At 34.3% G+C, this 20,178-nt stretch overlaps 3 protein-coding genes across 3 annotated transcripts; 2 read left to right on the forward strand and 1 right to left on the reverse strand.

Moving 5' to 3' along the window:
* Window positions 1-3,764: 3,764 nt before the first annotated feature.
* On the reverse strand, window positions 3,765-9,640 carry LOC113750797 (WAT1-related protein At1g43650-like). Its single transcript, XM_027294740.1, has 7 exons — window positions 9,468-9,640; window positions 9,287-9,349; window positions 9,038-9,154; window positions 8,712-8,946; window positions 8,445-8,603; window positions 5,944-6,095; window positions 3,765-3,969 (listed from the first exon to the last, which is right to left on the reverse strand). Exons 1-7 carry the CDS (start codon window positions 9,638-9,640, stop codon window positions 3,765-3,767), a joined length of 1,104 nt encoding a protein of 367 aa, XP_027150541.1.
* A 4,703-nt stretch (window positions 9,641-14,343) lies between these two features.
* Window positions 14,344-18,025, forward strand: LOC113749601 (protein trichome berefringence-like 7). The gene is made up of 4 exons (XM_027293394.1): window positions 14,344-15,562; window positions 16,740-16,898; window positions 17,303-17,593; window positions 17,732-18,025. The coding sequence occupies exons 1-3, from the start codon at window positions 14,694-14,696 to the stop codon at window positions 17,589-17,591; spliced, it is 1,317 nt and encodes a 438-aa protein (XP_027149195.1). The 5' UTR covers window positions 14,344-14,693; the 3' UTR covers window positions 17,592-17,593; window positions 17,732-18,025.
* A 942-nt stretch (window positions 18,026-18,967) lies between these two features.
* Window positions 18,968-19,899, forward strand: LOC113749820 (tumor necrosis factor ligand superfamily member 6-like). Its single transcript, XM_027293684.1, has one exon. The coding sequence runs from the start codon at window positions 18,992-18,994 to the stop codon at window positions 19,673-19,675; it is 684 nt and encodes a 227-aa protein (XP_027149485.1). The 5' UTR covers window positions 18,968-18,991; the 3' UTR covers window positions 19,676-19,899.
* The last annotated feature ends 279 nt before the right edge of the window (window positions 19,900-20,178 follow it).

Consider the following 20,178-nt stretch of genomic DNA (forward strand, 5'->3'; position numbering starts at 1 on the left):
GCAGCAGCGGAAAAATAAAAATTTTTCCCTAAAACCATCCAGGAATCACCCTAGATTTTACGTATGATGTACTAAAGGTAGGGTTTTAGGATTACCTTAATCTAAGCGGCGTCTCCCAGCAGCGTTGTTTGAGGATGGTCAGCCCTTAAGCAGTCCAATCGTCCTGCCTCTACTGATATCCACGCTAGAGCAACCCTGGATCGTCTCACGAACTATGTGTTGAAGAGAAAAAGGTGCTAGCCTTTTTACTCCTTTCAAACGTATATTTTTTCTCTCTCTCTCGTATGTGACGCTCACACTCTGTATCTGTATATCAGCTAACCCCCAGACACCATTGGAGAAAGAGAGAGATCTATGATAAGCTAGAATGATGAGTCTTCTTGTTTGATTCAAAGTCAAAACAATAAGACTTCTCATCACACCAGACTCTATCTATCATTATCTGATAGATAAGAGATAACCATTTACTCTTATCTGCTCAAAAAGGCCTGGGATTAATTTTCCTTTAAAATTAAACCCCGATTATTTACATAGTTTCAATCCAGGATTAAATCTTTATTGCGTGTGACCCAATAGGTCCCAAATGCATTGGTAATAATTATGGTTTAATAATTAGATAAAATAAACAATTTTATTTTATCATAACTTATAATAAATAATTAATCCATAATTATAAATCACGAACGGTGTCTAGCAACACATCGCGATTACCCAATTATTCGGAATTAGTCAATGGAATTTGACCTAACCTTTCCGTGAAAAATTACCGTGTAATTATTATCCTTTCACCAAAGATATCCAATTAGTCAGGAATAAGGAATAAGTGCCAATTCCCTGATGACTAATTAAATTTTCTAGTTCCCGAAATTTACCCTTAATTAGGTTAAATTGAAGACATTCTTCAATTTACCTAATAGTCGACTTTAGGGTTAATTTCTCACTAGTGGCCATCCGGATATCAACTCCTTCTATCGGAGTGGTAAATCCTATCTCAATCACCCATTTTCTTTACATGGTTCACACTACATCCAACTTCTACACTTTAAGGCACTCACGAAGAGTAACAAGTAATTAGAGTCAAAATGTAGCGATTCACACTCAAGATACTATGGTGATCTCAAGTCGTAGGATCACTTACACAATTTTTCACTAGAGATACACCATTGGCACTAGATAGATATCCTAACGGGATCTCTAAATGGATCAATCCAATGCATTTGTACTTTCCAAATCATCTACACATTAGCCTAGGTATCATCATACCATAGTTGATGAGAACAACCACTAATTACATTAATTAGAGGCTAACTGTGTACTAGTTTTACCGTGCTAAAGATGTCCTATTTCATTAGTACTATAACTAGGGAGTTTTAAGAATATTACTATAAAAGCGATTGATATCTCATAGTCATCAACTCTTGTGACTACCATCACATTAGTAAATATTCTAAGGACTTTATCAGTTATATCTAATATTTAACAGATAAATAAGAAGTTATTAAAATACAAAACATATAATTTAGGAATGTATAAAATAAAACCAAATACATTGTTTTAGGGCATACATTCCAACAAAAGTAAGGACCTGGGCTTGGATCAATCTCCTTGGCAGTGGGGAAGTAAGATGCTGTTTCTTAGGCCATGGAGTCCAAATTTGGATTTGCAAAAAATTGATTTCAAGACTACTCCTGTGTGGATTCATCTCCCGGGGTTGAACTTACATTACTACATAAATGAAGCTCTCAGTAAGCTTGTGAGTTTTGTGGGTAAGCCCCTATACGCCGACCAACACACTGCTCAGCAAACTCGAGTCTCATTTGCTAGAGTATGCGTTGAGCTATCTGCTGAATATGTGAGGCCAACTCGATGAGCATGGAGGCTTAATGGGACAAGAGGTTGAATATGAGTGGGTTCCTCCCTGCTGTAATAAGTGTAGGTGCTTGGGCGTGGAATAAATAAGTGTCCTGCAAATCCAAAAGTGGCAAAGAAATGGATTTTCAAAAGTAGTGCAAAATGACCAAGATGAACAGTTGAATCGGAAGATGGTTGAACAAATTGTTGAACAATCAGAAGAACACTTGGATGAACAGTTAGTTGAACAAATGGACAAGATTGGTGGATACCAGCAAGAAGTTAAGAGTTCTAACTTGCAGAATTCTCCCATATCTAGGCATGTAGTTTCTGGAGTAGGAATTCTTGAGCATTCAGGTTCTCATTCTGTTGATACGAAGGTGGATGGGTGTTTCCCTGGCACTCTGGAGGAGAATAATATTCCTATCCAAGGGATTGAGATTGTGATTCTTATGGAGAATGTCGTCTCACCCTTGTAACTATAAGTGAGGGTGCTAAGGTGAAATCTAGTGCAGCTGGAAGTGGGAGGAGTGCTCGTCAGAAGCACAGAGGTAAAAGTAGAAAGTCTTCCTCTCATAAATGAAAGTGCTTTGTTGAACATTAGAGGTCTTAACAGGCTTGTTAAACAGATTGCTATACAGAAATTGGTGAATAGTACCTCTACTGATATTATTGATAGTGAAGAAAATAAGTTCAGCTACAAGACATTAGTAGCATTTTTAATAAAATGTTTGCCGGGAATGGTCTTTTCTGCATAATGCTTCTGATCGTCATGCTAGCAGAGTTCTTTTTTGTTGGAAGGAAATAAATGTTAAGTGTCAGCTTCTGGATTCCCACAGTTTGTTTCCCCAGTTTGTTTGAAATTGTCTTTTGTTCTTACTATTGCATATGGTCTGAATAAGACAGAAGATAGAAGAGCTTTATGGGATTGTCTCGAGGGGATAAGGTGCAAAGTTGGAAAATTTTCTTTGGTTAATTCTAGGGGATTTTAATGCCACCAGAAATTCTGAAGAAAGGTTGGAAAGTGTGGATTTTGATTTTCTGGCTATGGATGACTTTAATCAATGTATTGATAACATTAATCTATAGCAAAATTGATAGAATGTTTGTGAATGATGTTTGGCTTTCTAAGGTAATTAAGGCAGAAGCTGAAATTTTTCCACCAAATGTGTGTCTGATCATTTCCCAATGTGTGTCTCCATTATTGATTCTATAAACTTTGACTTTCATAGTTTCTGGAAACAACATGAGACATTTTTAGAAGTTGTTGCTGGTTGCTGGCCTGAGTAAATAGCAGGAAATGCTGTAAGAGCTATTTCTAAAAAGATGAAATGTGTGAAGTCTGGTTTGAAGAAACTAAAAGAGCAGTTCAATGACTTCACTAGCAGAGTTTTGGCAAAGAAGGAACAGCTAAATATTATGCAGAGGCCCTTACAAGGGAATCCTCTAGTTGCAGAGCTTATTCAATTGAATAAAACTGTGACTGTTGAATATGCAAATTTGTTACTTGCTGAAGAAAGTTTTTATAAGGACAAATCCAGGGTTCAGTGGTTGAATATTGGTGATAGAAACGCCTCTTTTTCCCATAGGAAGGTCAAAGGATACAACAATGCACGTTTGGCTGTTACAAAACATTTTCACAGCATCTAAATTTCGGCAGGATTTAGTTTGAAAATTTGAATCCAAAGAAACATGTAATGGATTTTTGTTGGGTCTAGCCGTCTAGGTAATTCCGAGCTCCATTGACATGCCTACATGCATTCAGGGACCAATTAATTTAACACAAGTATGCCAAATTATCAATAGTAAAACGTTAAATATTCATTCATTTTTTCCCTTTTCTTGGTAGAATTCATTTACAGATTGAAAAAAAGAAGACACAAAATAATTATGTCTCTTTAATCAGGCACACCTCAGCTGAAAGCCCTTTTGTGTTGAAACGCATCTGTTTGCATTCCTCCAACCTCATTGCTGGTTGATGTAGGTGTAATGCACTCCAATGCAACCTCTTCTTTAGTCTGATTTGATTTTTCTTCATTTGCATGGATTTTGGTCTCTTTATTCTTGCCCCACAAAAAGCTATATAGGCCAGCCACTACTAGAACAGCCCCCAGAGCACTGCTCCACAAATCATAAGCAACATAAATCAGAATCCCGTTGAAGTTAGGGAAAAAAAATTGCTTTGACTAATCTACTTGGAAAAGAGAGAATACAATTTAGTTACAGTATATATAAACAAACACACATAGATGTGACATTTGGTTATGAAAAGGTGACTTACATTTTGGTAAATTGCACAAGGCAGTACAAGAGAGTAATTTTATTTGGGACCGAAATGCACTTTGAGTCCCTAATATTTGACATGTGAGTCGAATGGTTTCTAATGTTTCAACCAAAATAAATGCAGTCCCTGAAAGAGTTCCCTAATGTTGGATATTTTGATTCAATATGGTCCCTTATGTTTCAGATAGTTCTATTTCGAATGAAATAAAATGTGAATTAGAATAAAGAGCATCTCTTTTTTAAATTAATTACAAACGAACAACAACACATGAATCATAGATAAAAGAAAAATTAGTAGGAAGAAAAGAATCCTACTTTTAGTATATAATATACTAAACACTATAATACAAATTGCTGTATGACTTGTGGATATGAACTTCAATCAGTCATAGTTAGGAATTATGGTTATATTAACAAACAATGATGATTATAAATATGCAGTACTCGTAAGGATTTTTTTTCTTGCCTTTTCTTTATATTAAATCAAATGTTTCAATAATACATTTTTAATGTATTTATACTTATGTTCATCTAAAATTGACAATTAAGTTGAAGAATTTAAACAATTATAAAATCTCTATTTCAATTGAAACTTAATTGATAACCAATTGAAATGCCAAAAAAAAAAGAAAAATTATTATTCAATCAACTTAATGACATATAGTTGTTAATGGGAATAAGTGAAAAGGTAATCAAATTCGTTATCAATTAATTATTCATATGATTAAATGTATTGTGTCAAATTTGAGACCAATTATGCAAGAAAGAATAAACGTATAAGAAATTAGTAGTATGAACAAATACAAAAAAGGGAAAAGAAAAGTTAATTTAGTTTTTCCTTTTTGTTTTTAGTATTGCAATATTTAATTCAGAGATGGCAATGGGGTGAGTGTCTGCCCCGTAGAGGGAGGAATGGGGCGGGGCAAAATAGGGGAGGGGGCAATTTTTCTTCCCTTACATTAAATGGGGGGCGGGCAAGGGAGCATGTTCCCTGCCAATCTCCCGCCCCAACCCGACCCATAGGGGAGGAATTGGGCGGGGGTGGGATGGGGGTGGGGGCAAAGGTCAAGGCATATCCCCTCCCAATCCCTAGCCTTACCCCTACCTTTATTTTAATACATACATAAATCTATATATGTGTGTGTGTAATATAAAATAAATGCTATGTTATTGTTATCATGTAAATATATATATGAAATAAATAACATGTTATGTTGTTATGATAAAATGATGTAATTTTTTGCTAAAACTTCAAAAGAATGATCAATAAAACTATTATTACATCTATACAAATTGAAAAAGTTAAATCAAATAAAAATAATAATGATAGTAGGGCAAGACGGGGATGGGGATTGGAGAGATGAGGACGAGGTAGGAACTAAGGGAACTTTAGTAGGACAAAGTTTTCTCTGCCTCAAAACCGCCTTGTTGCCATCCTCTACCATTACAGATAATACAATTTCAACCTAATTCATATCTAATTTCATCCTAGAATCCTCAACATTTCTATTTGAAACATAAAAGAGTATAATGATTCAAACTCCAAATTATTGGGACTAAAATGCAAAGTCAAAATAGTTGACTAATGGAAATTGGATTTTGACCATTCATAGTGGTAGAATTTCCTTCAATTGTTCTAAATCTGCTCCAACTTAGAAACTTTGGTGATCATATTTATTTTGGTCAAAATTTTAGGAACTAATTTGACACACAGCTCAAACGTTAAGGACCAAAACTATATTTCTTCCTTTTTTTTTCTGGTTTATTGTAAATTTTCAGTTTGTTGGATAGATATGACAAGGTGCAAACCTGCCGCAATGAAGCGTCTCTTTAAAAATCATAGCTGAAGAGATTGCTGTTAAAATTAGTGCTAACGGGCTGAAAATGGCAGTAAATACGGGCCCTTTCTTGTCCACCACCCATACTTGCAACCAGTACGACAGCCCGGTGACAACAATGCCCTGCAATTGAGGTAAGGTAACCGGTCAAGTGTAAAGCCAACATTTTATCTACTAATTTGCGTGCAAAGTCGGAGAAAGATTGACCTCCGCCCGTACAGAACAAAAATGAAAATGAAATGTGTACGGTCCTCCAACAACTTCTTCTTTTCCCTCATTTTAATGAATTTGAAATTTTAATCTTGTTCATACCCCATAAGGACTGAAGCATCTGTATACATACAAGAGCAACGGGCAGACTCTAGACGACGACCGGGATGACAAAAAGAATGGCTTGAAGCCTTGAACTCCCCTTGTCCTTTCCCCATGGTTAGCTAATACTAAGGACATCTCAGCCAGCATCTATGCCCTGCTATAGAAGGAGGGGGAAGAGAAACAGGGAAAATCTTGTCATTAGACCTAAAAATGTTTTTTACACCGACAGGTTTAAATATATAATAAATTACTACCATTCAATTTTGGAACTGTGGCATGCGTTTTGGGTGATAAAATTATTTTATTATGAGTGTAGGAAATATCTATAAAATATATAATTCCCAATATATAATGCTAGAGTGGTGGTAGTTGGAGTAAACACTTTTTTATCATCTTTTGAATTTCTAATTTTATCCTTGCAAACATTATTTTCTACCCTAGTCACATAATCATATTTTGCCAATATAACTATTCATAACCACCCTAAGTATTGTAACTATCAAATCACTATAACCATATAAACCAAAATTCTTTCATCAAAATTTTATACAAATTTTTTATATGTAACAAACAAAATTGATTAATTTTAAATAGTTCCCTAATTGCACATATATTGGATGTGTTTTTATTTTTTAACACTAGTTAATCCTTATTGTTAACTTCTTAATTTTAATTTGGGAAAATGGACATTTTGGTCCCTCATCTTTGGGGTCTAAACTAATTTAGTTCCTTATCTATCACTATGACCATTTTAGATCCTTGTCTTAACCCAAAAATAAAAAGCCAATTTTGTCCATTATCTTAAAAGTTGTGTCCAATTTTGTTCTTTACATAATTTAAACCCTTATTTTCACAAAATAAAATCAATAGAGAACTTTTGATGAGAAATTAAAAACCCCTAATGGAGCCGATTCTGTGCACTACAAGTCTATATTTGAATAAAAAAACAAAATTTAAAAAAAAACACACACACACACATATACACACATGTACCAATGCGTATACGGTGATATATAAGGAATAAAATTGGTTACAACTCTAATAGAACTAACTTCGTTAGAAATTTTTAATTTTCTGTTACAGGGTCTAGATTGGCTTTTTGTAGTAAAAATATGGGAATAAAAAGGTCTCACTAATAGATAAGGGACTAAATTGAACAAAAATCCAAAGATAAGGGATCAAAATGGCTATTTTTCCTTTTAATTTTTAAATGAAATTGTACTCTAAGTAAAGCTTGAAGAACTAAGAACTAAAAAAAAAAAATTAACGGATATGATCATGTTTCATAATCTGGCTTCTAATTGTTTGTCGTAGATAAAGTACTTAGTGGAAACCAAGCTGTTTAAAAAGAGTGCTTTAATCATTCTGATATGATTTTTGGTTTGTACCATAAAGAGTGTTAGACTAGGATGTTCAAGTGACTAAAGTTATGTTTTAGCTCAGTTTAGATTTTGAGCTAGTGGAATTAGATTCCCGAAATAGTAAATATCACACAATTTCCCACCCAAAAGTTGATATTAACTTCACAAGGCAAGGATACAATTAGGCATGTTAATAGATTTGGGTTTAATTTATCAAGTCCACACCCTACCCAAATCTAAACACCGTGAGAGAGTTGTGAATTTGGATAGAGTCTAATTTTCTATGATTCATTCCAAATTCAGATCCAAATCAGACCTTGCATATATCCATATATAAATATATTTTGTATATAATAATTTTGAAAAATGATATAATATTCTATGGCAAATCGAATATAATAAGATTTCATGATTATTAAATTAAAGGATACTCTCTTAATCTATGAAAACACCAGCTAAACTAATATTTATGTTATTTTTTAACTCTACATATTTTAAAAATATTTTTACTTTAATTCTTCACTATATGCATGGGTGCCCATGAGATGTCCACACCCATGAGAGGTCTAGATCCGAGCTAGATCTACTTTTTTAGACCATAAGGATCCGAGTTTGGGTCTAAGTCTTACTAAATTTAATAAATTTGGATGTGGATCAAAAGAATTCAAATCAAATCTTATCCATTGACATGCTTAGACACAATCAGTATCCCGTTCAACCTTTTTTTCAAGATAAAAATGAATATGAAGAAATTTAAAAAAGAGTAAATAAATGAAGAAATAAACAAACAACATACGCAATAGGCCACTGATAAAAGATTAAGATCCCATCCAAGTTTCCAGGAGGATATGTTCCTCTCCACAGCTGCACCATAAACTGTCGCAATCACGCAGCTGAAACAGCACTGCAACGTCGTGAGCCGAAGTTTTGCTGGGTACTGCTTGAGAATTGGAGCCTAAAAAGTTTTTTCATTTTGTAAGAATAAAGAAGTTTAAAGAAAATTTATTAGTCCAAAAATAATTGGAAAAAAAAATTAATTCAAAAGAAAGTAAAGACTAAGAACCTGCATGACAAGCCAGATAGCCCATGTTAAGTTTGATCCGAGCAGGAGAAGAGACCCTTTTATCCATTCTTCTCTAGTAGAAGTTCTTGAAGAATGGTCTGAGATTTCTTTGCCATGTTGTGAATACAAAGCAGGACCTTTGTAGAAAGTCACCACCATAGCCCCTGAAAGACCCAAAACTGCGCCCGACACTTTCGCCATCCCATGCCACTGAGTTATACTCAGGCTTTCAATCCTGCTTATCATTACCAAAATTAAGATGGTTATATTTTTCAGTGAAAATTTTCAATATTAATTTTGGTACGTACTTAAATTTGTGCTGATACCTTAAAAAGACAGCCATGACGAAAACCATGACTGGTATATTATTTGTCATGGCCGTTGCAAAAGTTGCTGAAGTATAATCCATTCCAACGAAGTATAGATTTAAACTTAACGTTACCCTGAAATTTGTCCCATGAAGAAGGAAAAGAAACTGCGTTAGGAGTCATACGATTCATCTTTATTTACATGAGCTAAAAGATTAAAAAAAAAAAAGAAAAAAATTGCATCAAGATAACAAAACGATTTCATACCCACACAATGACACAAAAAAGATCTTGCAGAGTACATTGAGTGTTAGTCGATGAGAACCTTTTCTGCACAAAGTATAGAAGGGAAGAAAATTTGAGTTAATCCATCAACTTTGGTCGACAGAAGAAAAAAAAAATTTAAAAAGAAAAGAAAAGATTTTGTTTTTTTTTTTCTTTTGGCTACCTTTCAAAGGAAAATGCGAAGGGAGCCAAGGCAAGTGTGGCTAATGCTTGTCTATAAGCAACAAATACAGGAGGTTTCATGCCTTCAGCTATTGCTGCTTTAGAGAATAGGGCCATGCCAGTGTAGATGAATTGAATAATCAGCATTACTATGTAAGGCTTGTGCTTTTCCATAGCTGCTAGGGAATATCGCAAGGCCATCTTGTCTGTTGATATGCGGGCGAGCGGAAACGGAAGAGGACGCCTAGGGATTAGTGTGAGTTGCTGGCTCGTCATCGTGCCATGCTGGCCGGCTTAAGTAAAGTACCGTGAAGTGTGAACTCCTTTTTTTTTTTTTTATTAATTAGTGAGAAATGTTAATAGTACTCTACTTTTTGTTGATTGCATTTTTATCATTTTTTAAAATTTTTTTCTCATATGAAAAAGAGGAAATTTAAGCTGGGAGGGGGGAAGGCGATTTTGGACCTAGGATGATATCTGAATTTGGGGAGCTTCAACTCTCTCCACTTATTTTATCACGTAGTTTAACAAATAAACGTCAAAAAATAAAAATGATACTGGGAATGTGATTAAAAGAAAAAAGAGAGTTCAGTTGATATTTATTATTATTTATTTATGATATAATTATTATTTTTTGGATCTGTTTAACGAGTGCCCATTATCGTATATATTCAACGAATTCCCCTCGTCATCTTTCTTAAGATGTATTATAGTTTTAAATTTTTGAAAAAAATAAAATTAATTAGCAAAAGTATATAAAATATAAGGAAGGGTAATAATTGTTGATGTCTGCATATACGTTGTAAGTTAGGATGTGATTTAGGTACGTTAATGAATGCTAGTAAGCACTCATTAGAAAAATCCTTTTTTTTTTTTTTAAATAAAACTATCATTCTTGGCATTGTTTTGGTGTATGGCTAATATATAGGAGCCTTCATAGTTGCCAAAAATTTGGTCCGTCCCAAATAGGGAAGTTTGTTTTGGTGCTTTTTCACTCATTCTACCGACGGGATCTCGTAGCCCCCAAACAAGTTTGAAGTCCTAAATGATGTAATTTCTTTGTTTTTATACAAAATATTTGAAGTCCTCAATGATGTACTTTCTTTGTTTTTACAAAATAGAAACTAGACCGAATTTGATAATCTCAAAGGAATGAAGAAGATGCTTCTTAATATTCTCTTTTGCCAGATTGATTTAAAAAGTGTCTTTCACTTCCTTAGTCCTGAATCCTGCTCGGGCAAAAACAAAAATGATTAAAAAATAGTAGTGATTCAAGAATGATTTATTAAGGTTCTGCCAAATTGATTGCTTTTAGATTAGGGTGGATATCATCTCCTTGTAAAGGTACAAGAAAGAAGACAAGCTAGAAAACTGTTCCATTTTTGCCAAAATGGTTTTCTCGGAGCACCATTTACATACCTAATTTATACCTAATTTAGCATATGAATACTAACTCATATTTGTAAATTCTAACGCCTATCTTAACATTTGCTTCTAGGACATCCGTTCATCAAACCCTAAAAATGTATCTTGTCATTATTGGTCATCCAAATTTTCATTCACTATTCGAATCCCATAAAGTGTTCAAACTAGAGCAGTTGGTTTAAGTGCGTTGGCAAATAAAAAAAACGAATAACCATGCTTCATAATTCAAACTGAGTTATCAATTTGATCCAATATAAATAAGTGAAGCCAAATGCTACTTAATTTACTTTCAAAATTCAAAGTTAACAGCTAAGATTGAAGTCATATTTAACTTGTTCTTCTTGATACTACTATCGCGTGTACAATCATTGAGAAACTCGTTTCACATTTATTTAGGAAGATTACGTTCTATATTTCCTTTTTTCAAAATACTCAATATAAAGCTAAAACTTGGATAAATCCGATTTTCAAAAATTCGATGATCCAAATTGTACCACACCATTTAATGAGATAATATGATATAATTTAGACCATTGAATTTTTAAAGATCAGATATATCCAAGTGTAAGCCATAATACACCTAGGGATGGCAACGGGGCGGGGGACCCCTCTCCCATCCCCCGCCCCCGCCTAATCCCCCGTCCCCCACTCCCCCCGCCCCGCGGGGCTAACAAAAATTTGTTATATAATTTTATTATGGTTAAATTTTAGCAAATAATCAAGTACTAAAATATTAACACATCATCAAATTATTATTCATTATAATTTTACAATTGAAACTTATAAAAACAATCAAACAAAAAATATTTGAATACAATCCAACATGATGAAATAAATATAACTAAAGTAGTCAAGTTTTTACTTTTGGCACAAATACAATCACTAATTCATTATTGTGCTTGTGCTTTTTTAAGAAAAAAATATTATTGTATTAAGTGTAATTAGGGATTTAGTATAAATGTATTAATAAATTTAGTATAACCAATTAATAATTTGTATTAGTACACATATATAATTATTAATATAATTAATAATATCAATTATATTATATATACTAATAGACATTATATAATACATATAACTAATAATATCATTATCATAAGTTTGTAACTAATTAAATTATATATTATATATATTTATTATATTTATTTATTTTTTAAAGCGGGTGGCGGTAGGGGTGTGCATTCGGTGCAAATTCGGTAATTCGGTGCACTGAATTCGGTGAATTCGGTTATTCTACCTGTAAAAATTTAAACCGTTTTCAATTTCGAATTGGGCATAACCGAATTCATTCCGCAACCGATTTCAAATTCGAAAACGGTAATGAATTCGGTTAAACCGAATTCATCTATGATTTATAAATTATTACTGATTTGATCCCTAAATTTATTCATAATTGAACACATTACTTATGTTCTAATCATTTTGTGGTTTAATTGGCATTTATTTGATCACTTATACCTAGAATCCTTAGTCTATGATTTAAGAAACACATAAAAAGTGATTAATTTAAACTAAAATAAACCTTAGACTATACAATGATTGGTGATAATTTATGAATTTATAATTTACAATGATTAATTATAAGCAATATTAGTTAGTAGTTACAATGAATTTATAATTTACACTGATTAATAATAAGTAATATTAGTTACAAACTTACAAATTACAATGATTAGTGATAAGTTATATTAGTTACAAACTTATAATTTATTTCAAATCAAAATAAAAACTTATTTACTTACACATGTTATTGTGAAAGTCAATACACTAATACATTGATTTGCAATTCACATACATTCACTTACAGTCTTACACTGCTTAGTTGTCTTGTCTATACTTAAAGCCTTAAGATTAGTTAATAGATGATATGAATTTTAACTTATTTGATAATTTATGCCTAAAATCATTAGTCTATGATTTAAGGAACACATAAAAAGTGATTAATTTAAACTAGAATAAACCTTAGACTGTACAATGATTAGTGATAATTTATGAATTTATAATTTACAATGATTAATAATAAGTAATATTAGTTACAAACTTACAAATTACAATGAGTAGTGATAAGTTATATTACTTACAAACTTATAATTTATTTCAAATCAAAATAAAACTTATTTACTTACATATATTATTGTGAAAGTCAATACACTAGTACATTGATTTGCAATTCATATGCATTCACTTACACTGCTAACTACTTAGTTGTCTTATCTATACTTAAAGTCTTAAGAATTAAGATTAGTGAATAGATAATATGAATTTTTATGTTAAATATGTAGAGTACACTAATACTTGCAAGTTAGAGATTACGCATTCAAATATTCAATAATTCAAACATGAATGATGTATCAAATTACCAATATCTAAATTTAATTACTAATTATGTTTATTGTTTAATATTTAGTATTATACATATATGTGTTAATTATTATCTAATTCTAGTCATGTTACTCATGTATAAAATAATAAGTATTATAGTTATCTTATATTGTTATGTATTACTATATATTGGTATTATTATAGTCATATAACAATTAACAAATACTAAAATAATATATTGTACATTATTATATATTATTATTATTATAAGTACATGATATGATGATAAATTGATAATACCATATACTAATTATTATTAATAGCATTTACCTATATAATATAATAAAGTATTAGTAGTATATACTAATACTAAATAGCATTTATCTATATATTATATAATTTTATATACCAATTTGGTAATTCGAATGCGGTAATGCGGTACCCGATTTCAATTACCGAATTTTAATGCGAAATCGGTTATTACCTAATTCATAATCTCATTACCTATTTCATACCATATTAGAATTCGGTGAATTTGGTACGTACCGAATTTGTACCAAATTACCAAATACCCGATTTCAAATTACCGAATTGAATTTGAAATCGGTTATGAATTCGGTAAGAACCGAATTTGCTCACCCCTAGGTGGCGGGACGGGAATACACTCCCCCGCCTCGTTTCTAAGCCGGGTGGGGGGAGAGGGGGGAATATTCCCCCGTCCCCGCCTCCGCCCCAACACCCTCCCCATTAACCCCTCGCGGGACGGGTGCCCGCGCACATGGCCATCCCTAAATACACCTAACAGCAACATTCCCCAACTTACCTTTATCTTGGCCGACCACAGAGAGAGACACCCAGCATAACGCCAAAAGTAATCAACTTCAGTACAAATGTAGACCACAGTTTTGGAACTTTACGAGAAACCATCTTGGTAATGATCAAAGAAGGTTCAAAGCTCCAATTAATTGCGGAGGTGCATCTTATTCCTTGGACTTTACAGCAGGTGATTTATCCCTAATTCTCATATTTATTCGAAAAAATAATAGCCCAAAACATCAGCACCATATTTAGTTCATAGATCACATCCGTACCAATAAAAGCATCTCTAGTACTGGTTGTCTCAGACATCACCCACCTCTGGAATTACAAAAAACACCCTCCACCTTTGCTCATATTTTCCAATGCTACCTCAACTCAACTGCCACAGCATTCACCCCGTGATCTACACTTTGCTGCAAGACCCTTTAGAGAAAACTGTAAGATTTTGTTAATTTTTGCTTTCAAGAAGCTCATTTCTTGCTGCTGCTAAAAAGAATCTTATTTCTGGGTTTTTCTTGTTGCTCATTTTCAATTAAGTTTTTGGTTCATTACTTTAAAAATCCTGTCTTTTTGGGTATTTTGATCTTGTTTAAGCAATGGTGCTAAGTTAAGTTGAATTTCAGTTTTTTGAGAGTTAACTTCTTGCTCTGCATTCAAGATGGTCGGTCATTTTAGTGTTTGTTGGCGATTGAGGCCTGCCTTTTTTGATGTTCTGAGTTTTGGAAAGTTGAAAGCTAAGGGGATGTTTAAGAGCTGGTTTTTTCAGTCATTTAATGGGATTATTGTGGTTGGATCATTGCTGTTCTTTGTTGCAGCTATAAGTTCTGGTTATTTTTTCATGTTTCCAACTTTTCAACCAGAGATGAATAATCCTGACAACAGAACATCACCTGAGTTTGTGATTGATATGAATAGCACATCAACTGAGTTAGATGTTGATATTGATAGTGCATTACCTGATTTGGTTAGAGAATGCAATGTGTTTGATGGAAGTTGGGTGGCTGATGATAGTTTTCCTTCGTATAATGCATCAAATTGTCCTTTTGCTGAACGTGGATTTAATTGTTTAGCTAATGGTCGGCGAGATAAAGGGTACCTTAAGTGGAGGTGGCAACCAAAGAATTGTAATATCCCGAGGTTTGATGTGGAAGAGACGTTGGAATTTCTTCGTGATAAAAGGGTTGTCTTTGTTGGAGATTCATTGAGTAGGACTCAATGGGAATCTATGGTGTGTATGCTTATGACTGGGGTCAATGATAAGAGGAGCGTGTATGAAATCAATGGAAGCAAGATTAGTAAACAGATTAGGCATTTAGCGGTTCGGTTCGGTTCTTTCAATTTCACAGTGGAGTTTTACCGGTCAATTTTCCTAGTGCAGCCACACCAGGCGCCAAAGCGAGCTCCAAAGAGGGTTAAAGTAGCACTTCAGCTTGATAGGTTGGATGATATCAGTAAAGAATGGGTTGATTCTGATATCCTTATCTTCAATTCAGGGCATTGGTGGACACCTGGAAAGCTCTTTGACATGTAAGTCGTCTAGTCAACGTATGTGTTGTCAATACTTGTTTTGGTTATCTTAGTTGATATCATCTAAACCCTTCTGGTTAATCTGACACTCAAGTGCACTCTAGATTCTTGGACATCCATTTTTTTTTATCCCTTAGACTGAGTACTATATGGTTTATGTGTTAGATTTATGGTTTGTTGGATTTCTAGTGCCTAGATAAGTCTTACACCTTCCTTGTATCATTGATGACTAATTTAGTGGTATTGAGTTCTATTCTTTCTTTTTCTGTTGCTTTTCTTATTTGGATTCTCTTTTTTTTGGCTGGGGAGGGGGGGGGGGAGAGGGTGGTATCCTTGGTTTTTGCAGCAGTTTCTATGGTAATCTCATTAAGTCTAAGGGGAAAAGAGAAATTGAACCTTCAAATCTAGCACAGAAGCTGCCATCTCCCCATTTCCTGCAAGAGCTGAGGACTTCCTGCTCTGAAAATAACTGATTCAACATACTAACAATTCTCTCTAATGAGATGCTTTATTCACCCCACTGGTAGAGACATGTAATGGTAGTGTAGAAGAATTAAATGAGACGTAGGTTTGTTCACAAGTACACATCAATGTGCAAATTGAATATTACCAGATAACCATAGGTATAAACTCCGAGGTAGACACTTAAAATTTGATATTCTCTTAAAATATGTCAGATCACATCTATGAGCTAAGATGATGTTGCTTCTTATGGTGAGCATTTCCTGGGAATCTTGAAGATGATGTTCTAAGTTGGTATAAAAACATTTTGCCATTCATGAAGATGTGTTCTGTACTTATTTGTCTCTTCCCAAATATGGGAAAAACAGGGATTAGTGCAATTTCTAATACAGATCTATTTGCAGAAGAGTTTACCTTCTTCAATACGTATGTATTAATTCAATTAAACGTCTAATGTTAGCCTCATTTTTCTCGTTGAAGCAGTTATTTTTTCTGGCAATTAAGATAGTATGATATATGCTAGTATTCTCCTTACTTTTCTTCTCTGCTGTGGTCAAACAAAAGTTTTTACACGTGTCTGCTTTTGAGCCTGTAAGGAAAGTTCTCTTAGGCCATACATAGGTCAAAACTTTTACACTTACTATTTTGCCATTTTTTAGCACTGTAATTTTTTACGCTTTCTTGAGAATGCTTCTGATGTGTATTCTTCAGACAGGGGCTGGTACTTTCAAATTGGTGGAAAGATGAAGCTTGGGATGCCAATTTCTGGTGCTTTTAAAACAGCATTGGCCACTTGGAAATCTTGGGTCGAGAGTAGGATCAATACCAGAAAAACTCGTGTATTTTTCCGGACATTCGAATCCACCCACTGGAGGTGTGTTTTGTGCATCATGTTTGGTGAAGCTAATCAGCAGTGATTTCATTTGGATTATTTTGCTTCTGATTTTGCTATGTCCATTTAAGTCTTCCTGTGCATTGGTAGAATAAATTTGCAGCAGCTAAATTTTCTTTAGCATTAGCAGCTGCATCCATGTTAAATATATTGTTTTCTTTATTTTCCTGAAGCATTTAGTATTTGTTGGATGGCTTGTTATTGCTGTTTTTGTATTGGTGGAATGTCAAAGGTTTCCTTTTTGGTAACTTTTCCCGTAAACACTCTAACCATGAGCAAACTTTAATTGGGCCCTAGTTCGCATAATTACCATTTATTTCTTATATCTACAACAATTTTCCAAATTTCTAGTTGACTTATATTGATGCTTGTATCTGTATCTGTAGTGCATCCCGACAGCATTGCAAAGTAACAGAGCAGCCCATGTCAAAAGTTAACGGCAGGGACAAGCACCCGTTTTCTGATGCCATAATTGACGCTGCTAAGAATACATCAATACCTGTCACAGTGTTGCATGTAACTCCCATGGGGGCATTCAGAAGTGATGCACATGTGGGGACTTGGAGTGACAACCCATCAGTACCTGATTGTAGCCACTGGTGCTTACCTGGAGTACCTGATGTTTGGAACGAACTGCTCTTCTCATTTCTGCTCTCAGATCAAGGCCCTCAATGAATGTAAAGTAGCAAGTTTATTATCCTACTTGCATGTCCATATAATTGAGCTTGCTTGTACATACCTGTCATTTTTTTCACTTTATTGCTGCTTCACGGGTATGATGCCCATTTGATCAAGGTATATGCTTCCTTCAACAGGTCCGACAATTGACATATACTTCACTGCACATATACAACTTTATTGTTCCCCTTTTTGAGTCACTGAGGAATGAGGACTCTGCAAATAGAGCTTCTTTGTACATTGAGTGGCACTTCCTACTTTGTTGTATTATTCATCATCAAGAAGACAGTTAGATTTTTCTTTTCCAACTGTGCCAATGTAAAGAAATTCACTGATAATGGAAGACCGAGGATGTAAATTGAACTCAGGAAATGGCTTCATATGTACAAAGATTCCCTTAATGACAAGCTGGTCATTTTGATCTCTTTATAACAGGAATATAGCTTGCTTTATTTGTTCTCTTTTCATCTCCTTCATGCAAGTATGTGGATGGGGATTCAAAAATGCTGCAATCTTTGCTCTTTAAAGTATCAGATCTTAACAGAGCTTTGACTTAAGATATAAGTAGACATTCAGAAAGAAACCCCATATCTCATCCTGCTATGGCTTTAGTTACCATTTTTTGGATTACCATTGCCTGATTATCAAAGTAAAAGGATTCCTGACTCCCTGCTACCTAAGATTTCTGCATTTCCTTCATTTGCATATGCTTCTCCTTTCTGATCTACTAAATCACATTAGCATCTTATTTTCCGGAGGTATGTCATGGAGTTAACAAGTAGGATCTTCTTCAGTTCTCTGGTTTAATTAATCTAGGCAGTAATTAAAACGTTTTTTAGCTTTGAACTGGTCGGTAAAACACGATTTTTCTTCTGAATTCAGAAATCTTATGCATATTAGATTAATAACAGGCAATTGGCTCAGGAATATTTTGCTGCAGTTTTTTAAGAACAGAAGCAACGAAATGTGCAGCTCTGGCCTGATGGCAGCAGAAAGAAAAAAATTTTGAGAGTGTTTTTTTCATAGTTTACCCTCATTAATCTTTCAGAGTCAAGCATTCAGATATTATATACTTGTAATTAAGCGGGCACTAGTACAATTTAGAAGTCTTTTAAGGGCAAATTCAATTTGTACATGTTCTTGATTATGGAACAATAATTACCACTTCCAATTTGATTATGAAACTATAAGCAGGCAAGAAGAAGCTGTTGAAGAAGTGTTTTTCACTCTAATCAAAATGTGAAGACTCCAAATCTTAACATGAGTGCCACGTTTTTGGAAGCTTGAAAGCATTGTCGTAAAGAAACAGGCTGAAATCTTTAGTACAAATATGAACCCTTCCCTGGATTATCTCATCATCCAACTGAGATCATCCCAAGATTTCCAAAAGCATTGCAATGGCCTCCGTCAACAACTACAACTTCCCTCATTTTCCTCCCCCACCAACACCTTTTGTTAGTCCACCAACTCCTGCCGGTCCGATTAGGCCCCCACCTCCTCCTCCTGTTATTCCACCAACCCCTGCCGGTCCGATTAGGCCCCCTCCTCCTCCTGTCATTCCACCACCTGCTCCCAAACCGACTAGCCCACCGCCTCCTCATGTCACCCCACCACCACCTCCCCACCGTACTCCACCACCTAAACCACACCCTATCACTCCACCACCTCCTCATATCCTCCCACCACCACCTCCATCGCCACCAGACCATCATTCAACAGTCATAATCATTGTGTTCGTGTCATTCGGCTGTCTTCTGTTCCTTGCTTGCTCCTTGTTAGCCCTCTGGTGCTTCTTGAAGAAGAGAAAAAAGAAGGCTGTGGAAGAGACAAAGATTGTCAACATGGATGAACACTTGAAGGTCCAGGAAGCAATAGTCCAAGGACCTCATGGACAAAAAACAGTAGTCCTTTCCGTTGAGGATGATGTGCATGTCAACGAAGTAGATTACAAAAAGAGTAAGAGTTTATCTGATGAGCAAAACATGCATGCAAAATCAGGAGAGATTGCTCCTAGCAGCCTTGAAGAAGGGAGATCTTCCTCTAGTCCTGTCCATCACCATTCTAAGCAAAATCCCAGCTGATTCATAACATTCAGTGTTCAATAACTTGAACATCACTTCCAAGACTTTCCTTTTTGCTTTAAGGCATTGTTTGCATTTCGAATAAAAATTGGTCAAATAAACATCACGAGGTAAAAGAAATATGTAACGTGATCAATGATTTTCCTACTTGTGGGAAATTAAGCTGTATAATTTATTCCTCCTTTTGATTGATGAATGAATTTGTTGTTAAATGCTTTAATTCATGATCAGCTGCTGCCATTGCATAACGTGTAATCACTTTGTACATTTATTTTTCATCAGTGTTGCAAATATGTTCTTCTTAATGGCAGTGATAGAAAGCTACATGCAATACGAACATGACATTAACCTGCAAATATGTTTTTTCATCAGTGTTGCAAATTTGTACATTTATTTTTCATCAGTGTTGTAAATATGTTCTTCTTAATGGCAGTGATAGAAAGCTACATGCAATATGAACATGACATTAACCTGTGTGAAATTAGACCATAAAGCTACACTTC

Source organism: Coffea eugenioides, chromosome 10 (genome assembly GCF_003713205.1).
Source record: "Coffea eugenioides isolate CCC68of chromosome 10, Ceug_1.0, whole genome shotgun sequence".
NCBI classification, from domain to species: domain Eukaryota; kingdom Viridiplantae; phylum Streptophyta; class Magnoliopsida; order Gentianales; family Rubiaceae; genus Coffea; species Coffea eugenioides.